The sequence below is a fragment of the Megalops cyprinoides genome, chromosome 2 (assembly GCF_013368585.1).
Source record: "Megalops cyprinoides isolate fMegCyp1 chromosome 2, fMegCyp1.pri, whole genome shotgun sequence".
In the NCBI taxonomy this organism is placed as follows: domain Eukaryota; kingdom Metazoa; phylum Chordata; class Actinopteri; order Elopiformes; family Megalopidae; genus Megalops; species Megalops cyprinoides.
Window position 1 is genome coordinate 62,343,989 of NC_050584.1, and position 16,910 is coordinate 62,360,898.

Consider the following 16,910-nt stretch of genomic DNA (forward strand, 5'->3'; position numbering starts at 1 on the left):
AACAGAGAGAGAACACAGAAGGCTTAAAAAATAATATAAAACATATAACAACATTCTGCATTTAAGGGGATGTTCCTGGGCAGTCACGTGGTGAGGCTGTGGCCAATAACTTTGCAGGTTGTAACAACCAGGACCCATCCCTCCACCATCTTATGGGTCAAAAGCAACTGGGCCAATGGGCCACAAACACACTTAAACCAGAAGGGCTGGCCACTTCATACACATATTACAGAAAGTGGTAAAAACACAGAGGTAAAAAAAGGTTTGTTCTTGTTTTATATTAAGATATAGCTCTAAAATCTGATAAAATATGTTAGTATACCTTCAGCAATTTGATCCAGATACAGTGATAAATTCAATATGACAACAGCCAGTCGGATTCAGGACCTCCCTAACCCACCAGTCACTTGAAAGCGATTTTATACAAACTGAGGAAGGAAAGAAAAAAAAACTTTTTTTCATCGATCTGAGCAGCTATCATATTGCATTCAAATCGCTTCTCAGGCAGCTTGCTTGGCCTTACTGTCATTAAAACATTTCTCTCCAAAGTACTTCTGTATAATTTACAGTCCTGTTAAAATGGTATTAAGCGACATGGAATATTCATGTTCGGTCGCTTTTTGAATCAAACACTTTTTCCAATACGCATCTTTTTTTTTTTTTTTTTTTGAAACAATCAGCTTTTTCTTTCGAGAAGTGATATCTGAGCCCGTGGCAATCTCTGCTCTGTCTCTGCCATTGGGAATGCCATAGCACCATGGCCTCCACAGTCCTGAGGGCTCTGCAGGGGATTATGGGTATCCATCGAGACAAAAAAAAGCCCGGCCCCTAACCACTTAAAGACAAAGCTCCTCTTAATAGATTGAGAAGGGGGAAAAAAAAGTTTGGTGGTAGAGAGCTGGGGTGAGTTTGAGGGGGGCAAGGGGTGTTGGAGTGAGGCTGGGGAGAGGGGAAGTATGTCAGTCAGCACCCCTCAACGGCTGGGGCCAAGGTTCAGCCTTTAAATGGAGTTTTGAAGCTGTCCGCGATCCATTCCCCAGCTAGACCCCACCCCCCGTCCCCTCTTTCCCCGCCTCTCTCTCTCTCTGTCCCTCCCTCACCCGGGCCGTCCCAAGGCTACCACCTGTTGATGATGTGGTTCATGTAGTCCTCGGTGGGCAGCCGCGCCCCCTCCTCCGGCCCCTCCTCCCCGGGCGCGTCCAGACGGGCGCGGCGCTGGCCGAACCCGCCCCCTCCACCGCCGCCGCCCCCCTGGCTCCTGAGCATGAGCCGCTGCTCCCGCCGGTCCAGCTGCCGCTTGTACTGGTAGCGCTGCTGGAAGAGGTCCTTGGCGTAGTCGTACAGCTGCATGTCCAGCTCGTTGAGCTCCTCGATGCGCAGGATGGTGTCGTTGTCCACGTCCACGCCGGCCGCCCGCGTGCTGTTGTACTGCACGAACGGCCGGATGAACTTGAGCCGGAAGGTGCGCTCGAACAGGTACTGCGTCTTGCGCTGGAACTCGGTCAGGCCGAAGAAGGCCATGTCGCGCAGGTTCTTCTTGGCCGACTCCAGCAGGATCTGGGCGCGCTTCTTCTCGGGCACGAAGGACATGTTGTAGCAGCCCACCAGGCTGAGGTCGGCCAGCATGCGCACCTGCCGGTTGTTGGCCAGGTTGTAGGGGCAGTCCATGAACTGCTGCAGCGTGCAGCCCGACCAATCCGTGCCCTCGTAGCAGGCGGGCAGCTCCTCGGGCGTGGGCGTGCGCCCGTCACACATGTGCAGCGACGTCTTCCAGGTGGCGCCACGCTGCACGTGACGCCACTCGCTCAGGTAGCGCGACACCGGGTCCCGCAGGAGCGTGATGTAGTAGAACTTCCTGCGAGGGGGAACGAGAGATCATCCTTAGCATCACATCCATAGCATATATTACAGGCATTTAGCATCACATCCACAGCATATATTACAGGCATTTAGCAGATACTCTTATCCAGAGAAACTTACATCGGTTACAGTTTTTTTTTTTTTTTACAATGTTATCCGTTTATACAGATGGATATTTACTGAGGCAACTGTGGGTTAAGTGCCTTGCCCAAGGGTACAGCGGCAGTACTGGCAACCTTTTGGTTATAAGTCCTGCTCCTTTACCATTGTGCTACACTGCCGTCCACGCACACACGCAGACACACACACACATACATTTTATATATATATATATATATATATATATATATATATATATATATATATATATATATAAATAATTAGACATATTAGCTTTATATATGTACACAGCTTTATAATTTAGCTTTTTATTTTCCGTTTACACACCTGTGTATTTACTAGAAAATTCAGTTTAAGTGCCTTGCTCAAAGGTGCAATAGCATTTTCCCAGATGGGAAGTGAACTGGCAACCTTTTGGGTTTCAAGACCCGTTTCTTCCCACTACACCACAGAGATTCTTTAACATCCCGAAGGTTACAATGGAAGGATTCCCACGTGCTGACCAAAGCTGTGGGGGTATGGGAAACGCACACGTGCACGGATGTGGGTTAAACCGCTAAAAACAACCCACAACGCTGCCTGTCAGTGTTAATCACCGGCCGAGACAGCGGCGTCCTCCCCGCGTTTAACGAATTGAGCCGTTTGACTTTTACTATCCCACAGGCACTGTGATGGAGGAGCCTTTTTAATCTGGATTCCACATGCGCGGTGCATCTTGAAACATAATCTCCAGCGCAATAACGGCCTGACATTCCTGAGCCCCCGCCGCGGACCGGGGGTTGCCCGCCGTTCGCTGACGGGGGCCGGATCTTGATAAGTCGTTTTCGGCGGGACGCTGACGCGGAAACCGGGGAGCGGGCAGAGAGAGAGACGCATAGAGAGACATGTCCCCGTCCCCCAGAACTCGATCCACCTGAAGCCCCGCCGTCCAGATTCCCAGCGTCCCTCCCGGCAGGCGAAGAGCTTTACCCCTCACCCGATTAGCTGCCTGTTTTCTCATTTTTCCCCTCACTCCTAATGCAATTGCAGAAGGAATTCAGCTCAGTTCCAAACAACATTCCGCCTCCTCTCATCAGAAATAATGTAGGCTAACGCGATAAAGTGGTAGATGTCTGATAATGAAGCTGATTGATGTTAAATTCTATTTATCTGTACGGAGCCTCATGCATGCATGCATTAACGAGGCCTTTTAAAGAGCAACAACAGAGGGATCTCTGCGGCAGCCGGCCCCGCTATGAGATGTCTCGCTATTAATCATTCTCCGCGAGACCCAGTTCATTCATCTCATCGTGATCTACCGATTAATGTCGGATCAGAGCGTTAACAGTTTCCCCCCTTTTTAGGTCTCTTGGCGCCGTCCTGCGTAAGTGTGGTTTTCCGAATGAGACACTGGGGGGGGGGGGGGCGCTGAGCGGGGGGGCTGAGCAGGCGGGGCCGGTGCCACACGCCCACGGCCTGCTTCTCAGCTCTGGCTGATCTCTGTGGCGGCAACGGCAGTCTGCCGACTGCGAGTCCCGCTGGTCGCACAGGTCAAGGCAGAAGCGTGAGGGGGGGGTCGAATTTATTTTCCCAGAATGCCTCGGCTGCTTTATTTATGGGGGGCGATAAAGAATTCTGTCTGCGGCGTCCGCCTGGGTGACCTTGCCGCCTCCGTTCCGCGATTTTTAAGCAGTCGTGGCGTAGCGGACAGGCACGAGCGCTCGGCCAGTTCCTTTCCCCATCTGAGCCCCCCCCCTCCCCACACTGCCCCACTGCTGCTGCGCAGGACCCCCGTGGAAAGCTTGAGGCTTCCATGAAGAAGAGGGCGGAAAAAAAAACAAACCCCACACATTAGAACAGTCACCTGTTCCCGAAGGTATCGCATTTCATACTGTTCCTCTGCTTGTCAAAACAGTTATCAATAAAGGAACATTCTACTGAACGGACAGCTAAGGGAATGATGAGGGGGGGGGGTGAAGACAGAGAGACATGGGGAGAGAGGGAGAGAGAGAGAAAGAGAGAGAGAGACAGAGAGAGAGGGAGAGAGAGGGAGAGAGAGAGAGAAGAGAGAGAGACAGAGGGAGAGCTCATTTGTTCTGCGGATTCCACAGTGGCTCCTAATCTTGATTTATCTTACAGCCCTGGGGAGAAAGAGTCCAAATTCATAACCGGGCCAGAAAAAAGAGCGAGCCTCAAATGGTAACAGACGCAGATGAAACATTAGCAGGAGCAGGAGGACCGCGGCGCTGATGGAGCCCATATGCTGGTGTAATGGACACGGGGGGGGGGGACCTCTTAACCCTCCACCTGCTGGCTGAGCCCCCCAGCGCGTGGAGGTGGGGGAGATGGATGGGGAACAGCCTGATGTACAGGCAGAGGCACAGACCTGCACCCTGCGGCAAGGCCCACCAGCCTCCAACGCACTGCATCCCAACATGTCCGCCAGCTTCACTGCCTCTCTCCCCCCCTCATGTATCCTCTATGCTCTGCTGTCCCGTCCTCTCTCCTTCACATCCTCCCTCCCTCTCTCACATTCTCTCCCCCCTCTCCCTCACATCCTCTCTCCCTCTCTCACATTCTCTCCCCCCTCTCTCCTTCACATCCTCTCTCCCTCTCTCACATTCTCTCCCCCCCCTCTCCCTCTCTGACATTCTCTCCCCCTCTCACATTCTCTCCCCCCTCTCCCTCACATCCTCTCTCCCTCATATCCTCTCTCCCTCTCTCACATTCTCTCCCCCCTCTCCCTCACATCCTCTCTCCCTCTCACATTCTCTCCCCCCATCCCTCATATCCTCTCTCACATTCTCTCCCCCCTCTCCCTCACATCCTCTCTCCCTCTCTCACATTCTCTCCCCCCTCTCCGTCACATCCTCTCTCCCTCTCACATTCTCTCCCCCCTCTCCCTCACATCCTCTCCCTCTCACATTCTCTCCCCCCTCTCCCTCACATCCTCTCTCCCTCTCTCACATTCTCTCCCCCCTCTCCCTCACATCATATCCTTTATCCCCTTTTGCTGTGTCCTTTCTTCCTCTCTATGTCTCTCTCTCTCTCTCTCTCCCATTAAGAACTACTCGTGTTTCTTTTCGACACCCTGACAAAGTTCATTATTTATTTTATCTGTTTGCTTGGCAGGCAGCCCTGTCATGAGAAACTTACAGCTCATAACTCACACGCTGTCCATTAATACAGTGTTGCAGCAATTGAAGCCATTTGCTGGAGAGTACACTTGCCCTGTACGGGAGTTAAACCAGCAACCCTCAGGTGTCATGCTCTATTCCCCGACCAGAGTGCCACAGGGCCTCAGTTAAACCGGGAGCAAGACCTTCGTCTGTGATACAGGGAGTCTGGCAGACTCAGGGCATCACAGACTGAAGCTTCATGTGGTTCCATCCAAGCTCTTTGTGGCCTCCCCAGCTTTAAGGAGAAACAGTGATGGATACATGCTCTGATGGTCTCCTTGAACAGGGTTGCTGGTTTGAATCCTGGCTTCGACCCTGACTACTCTGTTGCTAAGCGTATCTGTGTGCGTGTGCGCAGCAATGTGATTACACCGATCACGCTCAGTCAGTCACTCTCGAACCCGGGGGAGCACTCCGACAGATTCCCCACTGCCTATTTGCTACCAAACTCAGATACACTGTCTTCAAAAGCGATGACTCCCCAGTGCGACTTCCCCCACAGTGGTCTTCCACAAGGCTATGGCACTGCAGGCCAAGGAGAAATTTTCCACACACTACCTTTCCCAAAACTGAAAGCACTCATCTAGCTGGACAGCTAGGCTAACACGTTGTGGAGGGGGCCTAGACAGAGGGATTAATGCTATTGGTTTGTCTCTTTGTTGCTTTCACTCACTAACGCAAATCAACTTAACTGAGTCAGCTGTCCATTAGTCTGTTACACAGATACCTACAAACAGATCCCTGAAATAGCGTGCCACATGCTACCGTAAAAAAGCGTTTCACACACACACATCTTAAAAACAGCATGTCACACACTGCTCTGACACAGTACATCACACACACACCCCTAACTGCCTATCACTAATCTTTGTTATGTTCTTTGACCCCCAGAAACAGCTGAGTCAAAATGCAATTCCCACACCAACCACACAGTGGCGCTGTATGCAAAGTGTTGTCATTCTGGCATCTCTTGACAGTGATAGAGTTTACTGGTTAATTAATGTCTCCCCTTTCAGGTGCCGTAACAGCACCTGGACACATCCACATATGGCCTGACAGCTCTTTCATTTAATCATCATGATTATCATCATTATTGCCAGCACCATTTTGACTACTGACACTGCTGCAATATTAATAATCTGATTTGATATTTTCCCTCTGATGAAACTGAACACAGAGAGAGAGAGAGAGAGAGACACAGAGAGAGAGGGAGAGAGAGAGAGAGAGGGAGAGGGAGAGGGAGAGAGGGAGAGAGAGAGAGAGAGAGAGAGAGAAAGAGAGAGAAAGAGAGAGAAAGAGAGAGAGGAGGACAGACAGGAGTGAGAGCATGAAGGAAACAGAGGAGAGAAAGAATGGGGGGGAGGTGAAGGGGGGGCAGATACTGAGAGGAGATGGGATACAGGCAGAAGGAGAGAGACTCCAGCACAGTAGTGTAGGACAGCATGTTGATGTTGTAGCTGTATTTGCTGAACTCAGAGAGGGGCAGCACAATGCTGTTGAAAGCACGACTCCTCATTGACACAGTATTACAGTCTCTACAGAGACACACTCCCAGATCTCCAAACTGCCTATCATAACATCACACACAGAGCTAAGAGAGACGCATCCTAACAGAGAAACTGAGGAGTCTACCTAGGCCACCCTCACTGCTTCTCTCCACCTCTCATTCTTTCTCTCTGCCTCTCAATCTCACACTCTCACCCTCTCTCACCCTCTCTCACACACTCTCACACACTCTCACACGCTCTCACACGCTCTCACACGCTCTCACACGCTCTCACACGCTCTCACACTCTCTCACACTCTCTCACTCACACTCTCTCACTCACACTCTCTCACTCACACTCTCTCACTCACACTCTCACTCTCACACTCTCACTCTCACACTCTCACTCTCACACTCTCACTCTCACACTCTCACTCTCACACTCTCACTCACACTCTCACACTCTCACACTCTCACACTCTCACACTCTCACACTCACTCTCTCTCTCACTCTCACACACTCACCCTCACTCTCACCCTCACCCTCACTCTCGATCTCACTCTCATTCTCACTCTCTCTCACTCTCTCGTTCGGTCTCGCTCTCTCTCACTCTCACCCTCTCTCTCGGTCTCGCTTTCTCTCTCCCTCTCACCCTCTATCTTGGTCTCTCACTCTCGCTCTTCGTCTCTCTCTCTCTCTCTCTGCCTCTTTCTCACTATCTCTCTGTCTCTTCCTCTAGCTGTCTCTCACAGGTCACACGGCAGGGAGAAACTGAATACCACCTGGCTGCCAACATCCTCACACACTGGCCCAGCACCTCAGCTACAGCTCCGGAACCTCCCTCCGAATTCTGTTCGGTTAAATAACGCTCCGCGCCCCTGCCTCTCTCCCCTCCCATGTTTGCGCACGGATTACACAGCACAGGGTGTAGAGGAGGGCAGTCACAGTCTGATTAGAGAACCCTACAGGAGCCAACAAACAGGTAATTACTCCCAGCCCCCTTCTCCGTAGCACCCGCCAATATTAATAACACACATCAGAGCGGGCTTATTGCCGGCTTAAAGAGCAGCCGACGGCCGGCCGTGATGTTTTCATTTGCGCGTTTCTCCCTACTGGCTAAAAATGTTAACGTGGCCTGGAAACGTACTGGCAGGGGAAGCAGAGTGAAGCTGAGAGTCGGTGCGTTGCCTTCTCCTTTCGGCCGCTTCGGCTGGATGTTTAACATACTGAGGGCGCTAAGCGCGGGACAGCGGTCAGGCTAAAGGGGAGACAGACCGGCCGATCAGAAAAGCGTACACTGAGGTTAATTCTGTACATTTTAAAACAACCGCTTCCCCAGGGTTGGAGCTTGCGGGCCCAAGTAGTAACGGGGTTCCAGTTCAGAATAACCCACGAAACGGTGAACCAGGCGTTCCTATCAGGTAACACCAGCGCTAATAACAAACCAGCGGTCATACTTAAAGGCAGACGTGTCCAGGCTTAACCAGCTGTGAGCTAGCTCCGGGTTATAAAATTCCATTAGCACTATATGTTTGGTTGCAGATTGGAGGGGAGGTGGGTTGCAGGTTATCTAAAAATAATATAAGCCAAAGCAGCGACAGACTTTCCGCTGTCTGGAAGAGGCATCAGGGGAAATCTCCTAAACCCAGCGTCTGAGATTATGAGTCATTTCTTTTCCGCGGTAAAACAAACCCTCTGCTCGGGAGGCGGAGGGAGCTGCTTCAATACTTCCCTTTGCTCTGCTCTGATCCAGACTGCTGGAGGCCACTGGAATCCCCCATGATGCACTTCTCTGATCCTGGTTTCTTATGGCAGCTGGAAACACCCCCCACTGCCATGATGCACTGCTCTTACCCTGGACCCTGAAGGCCACAGGAATCCCAAACAACCAAACAAGGCGCTCTCTCTCGCTCTCTCTCTCGCCCTCTCTCTCTCGCCCTCTCTCTCTCGCCCTCTCTCTCTCGCCCTCTCTCTCTCACCCTCTCACCCAGAAATAATCACGTGCCAAATCAGAGTTCAACATCAATGATCGATGATCAAGACCTAGTCAGATCAAGACGTCAGAGGCCAGGTCCAACAGAGAACAAGACTCTTATTAAGACACAACAGAAGGTGTGTTCACAAAGCCAAAAGATTCTCATCTCACTACAAACTTTTACATGTTACCCATTTAAAAACAGCAGGATATTTACTGAAGCAATTCTGGGTGCTTTTCCCAACAACAGCAGAGCGCCAGCGGGGGATTGACATGGTTACAAGTCCTGCTCCTCACCACTACGCTACACTGCTGCGCTCACTTACAGTAAAGAGAAGACAGACACAGAGCCTCACAGGTAATTATGCCTAATGTGCCTGCATATGAACAAGGCAAAAAGAAAAAACTTCTGAATGTGAACTCAGAGGGCATCACTGGAAAAACAGCGAGTGTACTAATTACATTTCATTTCAGAGGTACTGCTGATGTTGCAGCTTGTAGCCAAGTCATCTGAGGATACAGCGAGAACATCGTACTTACTGTAATCCTACAGGAACTGCAGCTCGTAACTGAGATCATCAGCCCATGCCATCAGCAGAGCTAAGATCAGCTTTTTTATATTGCTTACCGGGTGAGCTGAATGCTCAGGGAGATTGACTTGATGTACCTGAGAAACTTCAAAACTCGGAACTGGCAGAGACATGTATTTTAAAAAAAATATGTCCCAGAGACTCAAGTGGGTGCGAGTTTTTTTTCATCTCTCTACAAAAGAAAAATAACATCTTTCCCTGGAGGAGAGCTCACTGCACATTTGAGGCAGCGGTGGGATGAGTCTGAGGTGTTTTCTACCTGTGGATGCGGTTTACCTCTCACAGGCACCACCCTGCTGGCTCAGTGATACTGATGAAAGAAAAAAAAACAAGGTGAGCAAGAGAAAAAGGCTCCAGCTACACACACCAAATCAACAAAGAGGTTCACAAGAGGGCTGAACAGCAAGTGACCTGCCTGGGATGGTCGATCAAAACATCACCACCACTGCCGACAGCAATGACCTCCCTCTCTCATTCCTTCTCCTGCACTCACTCACTTTTTAAGCTCTGTTTCTCCAACTTTTGCTCTATTCATTTCCTTAACAGACAATACATTGCGTTACATGCATTTAGCAGACGCTCTTATCCAGAGCCACCTCCAGCATAGAGCAACAGTGTCAGACCAGGCTAACAACACTCCCAGACCAGCGAGTGTGAGCACAACACCCATTAAAGCACTACCACAAGTTAACTTGTGCAATCTACTTAGGCGAAGGAAGCCAAGTATACTACGATACATCAGACATCAGTCACTATAATCCAAGGCAGTTTACACAATGTACATCTAGCATGGTACCCATTCACACAGCTTGACAGGTGCGTCAGATTAAGTGCCTTGTTCGAGGGGGCAACAGCAGCGCTGGTCCCAGCTTTGACCCCTTACCACTGCGGCGGCAATGCAGCATAGTGGTTAAGAAGCAGGACTCGTAACCGAAAGGCTGCTGGTTCAATTCCCCATTGGGGCACTGCTGCTGTACCCTTGGGCAAGATACTTAACCTACAATTGCCTCAGTAAAATATCCACCTGTATAAATGGATAATATTGTCAAAAAACTGTAACCGATGTAATCTGCTCCAGATAAGAGCGCCTGCTAAATGCCAATAATGTAATGCAAAAAATAATGTAACCTTTGCTGTTGCCTAGGCTACACGCCACACCATGCGTACTGCCCTCTGGCTGGCCCCCTCTCTCCCTCTCCCCCCCCCCCAACTGTACGGCCTTATTCCGACTGGACCCGCCAGTGGAAACAGTTCTGGGCGTCGAGCTCGCTGTGAAAGGTAAACTCTGCGGTTTTAGTGCCATGGTCGATCCTTCACTGCAGCCCGCGGGCGGGCGGGCGGACAGGTTCCTGGCACCGGGGAGAGGTCGTGCCCGCCGAAGGCTGGCACCGGGGCCCCGGGGGGGCGTGTTGATCTGGGCTGACTGCGGTGGGGCTCTGAAGCTTAGCTTAAAATCACGGAAAAGTCAGCGCCTCTAGGAAAATGAACCCGGGGCATGTGTGTGTTGGACACCCAGTGCAGACACTAAGTAGACAGCCCTTCGGCCAAGCAGTACAGTGGTTCTTTTTTTTTAGACACATAACAGATGACAGGGGAGAAATAGCCACTGGGATCTGGATGGGAAGGAAATAAAAGAAAGAGAGAAGGGTCAACGACTGAAGGAAGCACACAGGATGAATCCCAGATCGGTTCACTGGCTCTACATTCCCACACTTGAGTCGCTCACTCTGAGTGAGCTCAGTTCACTCACTCTGCTTTCCCATACTGACCCAGGATCAGTTCACTCACTCTGCTTTCCCATACTGACCCAGGATCAGTTCACTCACTCTATATTCCCCATGTGAGGATAATCAATTTCAGATCACAGGGAGATTCATTTGCACGACAAAGCTAATTACAAGGAGCCAGTCAATCAGCGCTGCTTAACGAGCCATGAGCTGCTGACAGACGAGCTGACTGGGGAGAACGCACACCTGTGGAGCCTGCGATACACCTCCAGAAACTCCATCAAACACAACACTGAAAAAACCCCCCAGAACATCCAACACCTGCAGAACATTCTCCCACAGAACTACCTACGCTTCCAGAACCTCCTACGGTTCTAGAACATCCACCGCTCGTGCCACTTCCAACACCAGCAGGACATTTAACCTCTGCGGAACATCTTCCACCCGTAGCTCTTTGGGGTTTGACAGCATGTGCAGAAATGCATGACTCAGGCGTAGTGCCTGAGGGGCTTGGGTGAGGCCAGTCCCAGGTGCAGCACATAAGAGAACGAGACACATCCAACACTGTGTGGTTTCCTCACCCATGCTTGTATTAGCTCAGAGCTGGTAATCAGAGTGCTTTGAATTAAACGAATCCAGAGATCATGCCGCATCCCCTGTGAAAGCAGTATCTGGTATAACCGGGACCTGGCGGACTTGCAGGTAAAAGGGAGAATCGTGATCTCCTGCCTGTAAAAGGAGGCCTGAATCTGACAGATTTAGGAGATAAGGATCAAAGAGCCCAGCGGGGGGGGGGGGGGGGGGGGGGGGGGTGTATTTTGGGGCAGAAACAAATGGGCATGAGGGAGATTCTGACAGGCCGGGGATGGAGTGGAAGTGCCACACAGATCGCCCGCACCACGCTGGCCCAGATTCAACTGCGCATTTAAACAGCCCCGCTCCTGGCTTGTCAGACTGCGGGTTTTGAGCTAAGGAGCTGGGAGGAGAGGGGACTGAGCTATTCGGAGAGAGAAGAACCCTCAACAAGCGCTGCAGAGGGGCAACTTAACCCCGCGCCTCACCGCCAAGACCATAGTCTCCCTGGAATCGGACCCATGCCGTTACAGTTTTTAAAACAGTCACTTGGCCGCCAATGAAAAGCCATTGAGTAAGTGAACACTGGCGGATTTATAAACTGCGGTGACCAAAGACGACATCTCGAGCTCGCTCGACATGAGCGGGCAGAAGAGGGACGGGGTCCAAGGGGCCAAACCGAAGCCCGGGGTGGGGGGGCTGAAAGGCAGCCCTGTCAGCGCTGAAAGCCCCCCCCAGCGACACAAACGGAACTCTGACCACATGAATGGGCGCCGGCGCAGAATGCCGAAATCGCTGAATCAAAGAGCCATTCACGGGGGCCCGGTTAGCGAAGACGCCCTGCACAGATGCCAGGCGCCGAAACGGACTCGCCAGCCAGCGTTCCACGGCGCCAGCTTCACAGGGACGTCTGGTCATCCGCGGAGCCTCATAAAAGCCATGCGAGTCCGATTAGGAGATGAGAGGATTAAATAATTCCTAACCATTTTTATTTAGGTGCACTCGGCGAATCGGTTTCCCCATGCTTTGGACTTAAAAGCGTCTCTGTACATAAGTATAGACACCTGCCCTGAATTGGAAATTAAATCTGTCCTGGTAGGTCGAGGTGATGTGGAAGCCTCCAGCAGGACACATTTGTGCATGCAGACACTTATTCACCCACGCAAGCTGGCATGGGTATATATACACACACACACACACACACACACACACACACCTTAACACACTCACTGGAACTACAGAGCATGAGCTGTTCTGTCACAGCCTGCATGGGGGTCAGGAGTTTTTAGCAAAAAAAAAAAAGTGGATACGACATTGAATAGAGCTTGTGCACCCCCTCCTCAGGGCCATGGGGCGGTGGGTTTAGGGGAATCACTAAGGGTCTTGTGTCCCTGAAGAGGACAGACCCTCTCTCGGATGGGTATACCTTTCAAAGAGAAAGGCTTTGAAACAAAATGCAATCATCTTTCCCATGGATGTCTGAGAACCGAACATTTATCTTTCAGGCCTACGGGGATGCTACTATTTTACTTACATTTTTAATATTTTTAGTTTCCTTTCAAGGTTCTGAGGCTGTCTGTATTTTGGCCAGACATGGCACACCGTGGCACGCAACATCACAGTGACAGAGAGGGACAGGCAGCTGATGGCGGCCTCTCAATTTTACTGCTGAGGAGTAAGTGTTGATGAAGACCAGCTGTTTTACCAGGCAATTACCCTCCATGTGCTTCAACAACACATAAAACCCCTCATCTCTTTCCTCACGGTCACCAAGCTGCAACACTAAGACAATGGAAACTCACAGGGTTTGCCATAGAGCATCTGCTCAGGAACCCTTCACAAAGCTATTCAAGGAGTGAAAAAAGGGAAAAAAAAGAGGTATGAGACGATGATTCTGGGACAAAATTATTTTTCAGACCACGAGTGGATCGCTCCACTTTTCCACACACTTAAAGAAGGACTCGAAACGAGGGCAGCGGCTGATGGAGAGCTTGTTTTCTCCATCCAGACTGCGCCAGGCTGTTTCTGTGGCTCTTTTTTTTCCCTCCGATTCTGACAGTGATGACAAGAAAAAAAAAAAAAAAACCCTGTGTTGATGGTTTGGAACTGAACACGCAGAAGTGCCACATTTTCAATCAAACCGGCTATTTCTTTTTCTGATTTTTTTTTTTTTCCTCTCTATCAGAGAGGAGATAAACAGCACCATCGGGTCAGGATGACTTGACCTGGTTCGGGAAATTGCAGAGTGGGCCGTTCACTCTGCCCTGACCTGGATGGGTAATTGGTGGGCCTACAACCACATGCCGACCCGGCAGGACAAATCTCACAGCTGAGAGTTCACCGTGTACCGACCTTGGTGGAGTAAACTGTGTAGCAGCCGCTACTCTCCAGTCTGGCTGAGTTTAGCATCGGAAGTCGGCTCAGACTAGTTTTCTTCGCCCGTTCCATCAATCGCTACCGACGCTCTCACCCCTGTAACTGCGGAAGGCAGCTCCCTTCTAACCCCCCTTCTGAGTAAACCAGCCGAACTTCACCTTGCACGGTCTCCTCTCAAGACGAGCAAATCTGTCTGAAATAAACCTTCCCCCGAGACCGCTGTCCGCATCCGCGAAAAAAGCACTCATCCAGAGCAGAAGCAACCTCAAAATGATTATGCTGTGCTGTCTGGTTGAAACTGCTCCCCCACCCCCTCCCATCCCTGCCATGCCTCTCGGATATCTCAGAAAGCCACCCTGGTTCTGTGGCCCACACACCCCACACAGACACACACATTTACAGCAAACAAATGGCCCGTAAACCCAGTCATTTTTAGGGAGGCTGCGGAACACTGTGGTTTGGGCTTGGCAGGGCTGTCATTCCCACACGATAGCCACAAAAATCGCAGATGGCGCTGCAGAGGATTTTAGAGTGTGTGTACTCTCGCCTTTGCAGTGCCAAGTGTGCGTGTGTGTGTGGTATAGGGTGTTGGGGGGGGGGGGGCAAAGCAGTGCAGAAGGCAGAAAATCCAACATGTCAGCACCAAGGCAGTTAAGGAAAGAAAAAAAAAAAAGCAAGAACGAGTGAGGAGGAGAGAAGAGAGGAGAGGAGAGAGGAGAATTTCAATTAGGTTTCTAATGCTGCAGGAGGAGGAAGGGATCTTCAGCCAGAATGAGTTATCAAAGGTCTCACTTCCACGGGTAATGAGAACACATGTCACACACAAGGCAAGGGAATAGGACTGACAAAAAAAAAAAAAGAGTGTGCTTTCATCTCGAAACGCAAGAGGGAAAACATGCCCACACAATGCTGGGATACTGACACGTCCTGCACGTTATGGAGGATTCATTTCCGAAAAACAGAAACGGGGGAAAGATAATCAATATACAGGGTATGGCCCTACTGCCTGTCCCTCTGTTCTTTCCACATTACTTTAATGTCATTTAGCAGATGCTTTTATCCAGAGCCACTTACATAGGTTACAACTTTTAGAGAATTCTGGGATAGGTACCTTGCCCAAAGGTACAGCAGCAATGCCCTAGCAGGGAATCGAACCAGTAACATTTCGCTTACAAGCCAAGCTCCTTACCACTACGCCATACTGCTGCCCACTACTAACAGACAGACCATGTGCTCCACAGCACTGTACCAGAGGACTGGGGGAGGAGGTGTATCCACTGCACACCATTGGTTAGCCTTGGGGTGCAAAATAAAATGCATAAACTAAACTGATCTCCTTGATGACATTTCCCAGCTGGCCTTGCAGTGTGATCGCTGGCCACGCGGCCGCACACACACACACACACACACAGCTGTTTGCGAAGACCTGTGGGGATGGGTGTGCAGACGTCTTGAGAAGCTCCTCGGTTGATTAACGTCTGTCACCGTGTCAGGGTGACCCGGCAGGAGGAGAGAGGGGCTCTCTTCACGTGGGACAGCGGTGATGTCACCGCCGTTTCTCCACGTCTCAAATTCAACGAGTTAACATCTACCGAGGACTGGTACCTTCCGGAGAGGGAGGGTGGGAGAGAGCGAGAAAGAGGAGGGGAGAGGATATAGAAACAGACAGATAAATATACCCTCCAGCTGTGGCTTGAGGGCCATTTTTCTTACTGCTTCACTGTTACAAGAGTGAGCTCCAAACCCAGAATCCCCCCCCCCCCATCCTCACTCAATACCCCATTCCTATTACCTACTCCAATCCCAATTCCCCCACCTCTACTCCCCCCCCCCCCCCCCCCCCATTATCTACTTCTGTCCCTACCTGCCCCTCTCAGCTCCCAGTCTCATTCCTCACTCCTATCTAAATTCCCCCATTCTGCAGCCCTATTCCCCCTTACCTGCTCCCAGCACCTGCTCCCAATTCCCCTCCCTCTAAACTCATTGCTCTGGTGCTCCCTGGTTCCCCTCGCATGCGGATGTCGATTGCGCCGATTCGGCTGGCGGGGCGCGGCGCTCTGCTCCGCATCCCCAAACCTCCTTTACGCCGGCCGCATTTCCTGCGCTGCAGCCGGGAGCAGTGAGATGAGCGCCGAGCGCAGCCGAGCCCTCGCCGCATCTCCGCAATTACCCAAGCTGCCAATCTGCGCAAATACCAGGGCTATTTCTGGAGCACACTCGGGTCTGGAGCTCCCCGTGGCCGCGGGGAAATGCTCCCTTTAACCTTTTGGCCCGTGGAGAGAGGGAGAGGATTCAAAATGACACCTTGGCATTGCGGGCAATCTTCCTCTCCTTATGTCTCCTTTCATTAAATATACCTCCCTGCTTCCCTTCTCCTCTCCTCCCTCTCCCTCCCTTCCTTTCCTTTCCTTTCCTTTCTTTAACTCTCTTCTTCTCAGCGGTGAGAAAAAGGATCTCACAGACCTAAGACCGTGAGCAGCATCGGGCTTGTTTTTAGTAGACGCTGTGATGTCAGCTGTGATTGGTTCAAAGTTTACCTCTTCACAGGCGAACGCTATGCTCCTCTCCTGCTTAGAGTGTCAGGGGAGCAGTATCCCATGTTGGAGCCCAGATGAAGACACGCCCTTTCCATGTTAATGAAACGTGTACGGTTACCTCTTCCCCTGCCAATCTTCGGAAATATGAGCATCTTCAGCTCACACTGTACTCCCATTCCAAGAGGAAATTTGCTCGACTGATCAGTAAGTTACTCCACTGAAAGGACACAAGTGCAAAACCACAGTCTTATACATACCTACATCTAATGGTAAAATCATTTTTCAGGGTTAGCAGTGTGGTGGAGTGCTGAGAGCAGGGCTTGTGGCCAAAAGTTTGCTGGTTCGATTCCCCACAGGGGAACTGCTGTATTATCCAAGGGCAAGGTACTTATCCTAGAACCGTCAATATTTCTAATATACAATTCCACGGTAAATACCAAGCTGTGTAAATGGATAACATGGATAGCACTGTACCCTATGTCAGTCGTGGCAGATAAGAGTATCTAC

General features: G+C 50.9%; 1 protein-coding gene across 1 annotated transcript in view; it reads right to left on the reverse strand.

The window, feature by feature from the left end:
• Positions 1 to 717: 717 nt before the first annotated feature.
• The window catches only part of LOC118795056 (heparan-sulfate 6-O-sulfotransferase 1-A-like), a 101,276-nt gene continuing 85,083 nt past the window's right edge, over positions 718 to 16,910 (reverse strand). The window contains exon 2 of the mRNA XM_036553412.1: positions 718 to 1,855. Coding sequence (XP_036409305.1) covers positions 1,117 to 1,855 — 739 coding nt within the window. The 3' untranslated portion in view covers positions 718 to 1,116. The remainder of the gene's footprint in view (positions 1,856 to 16,910) is intronic.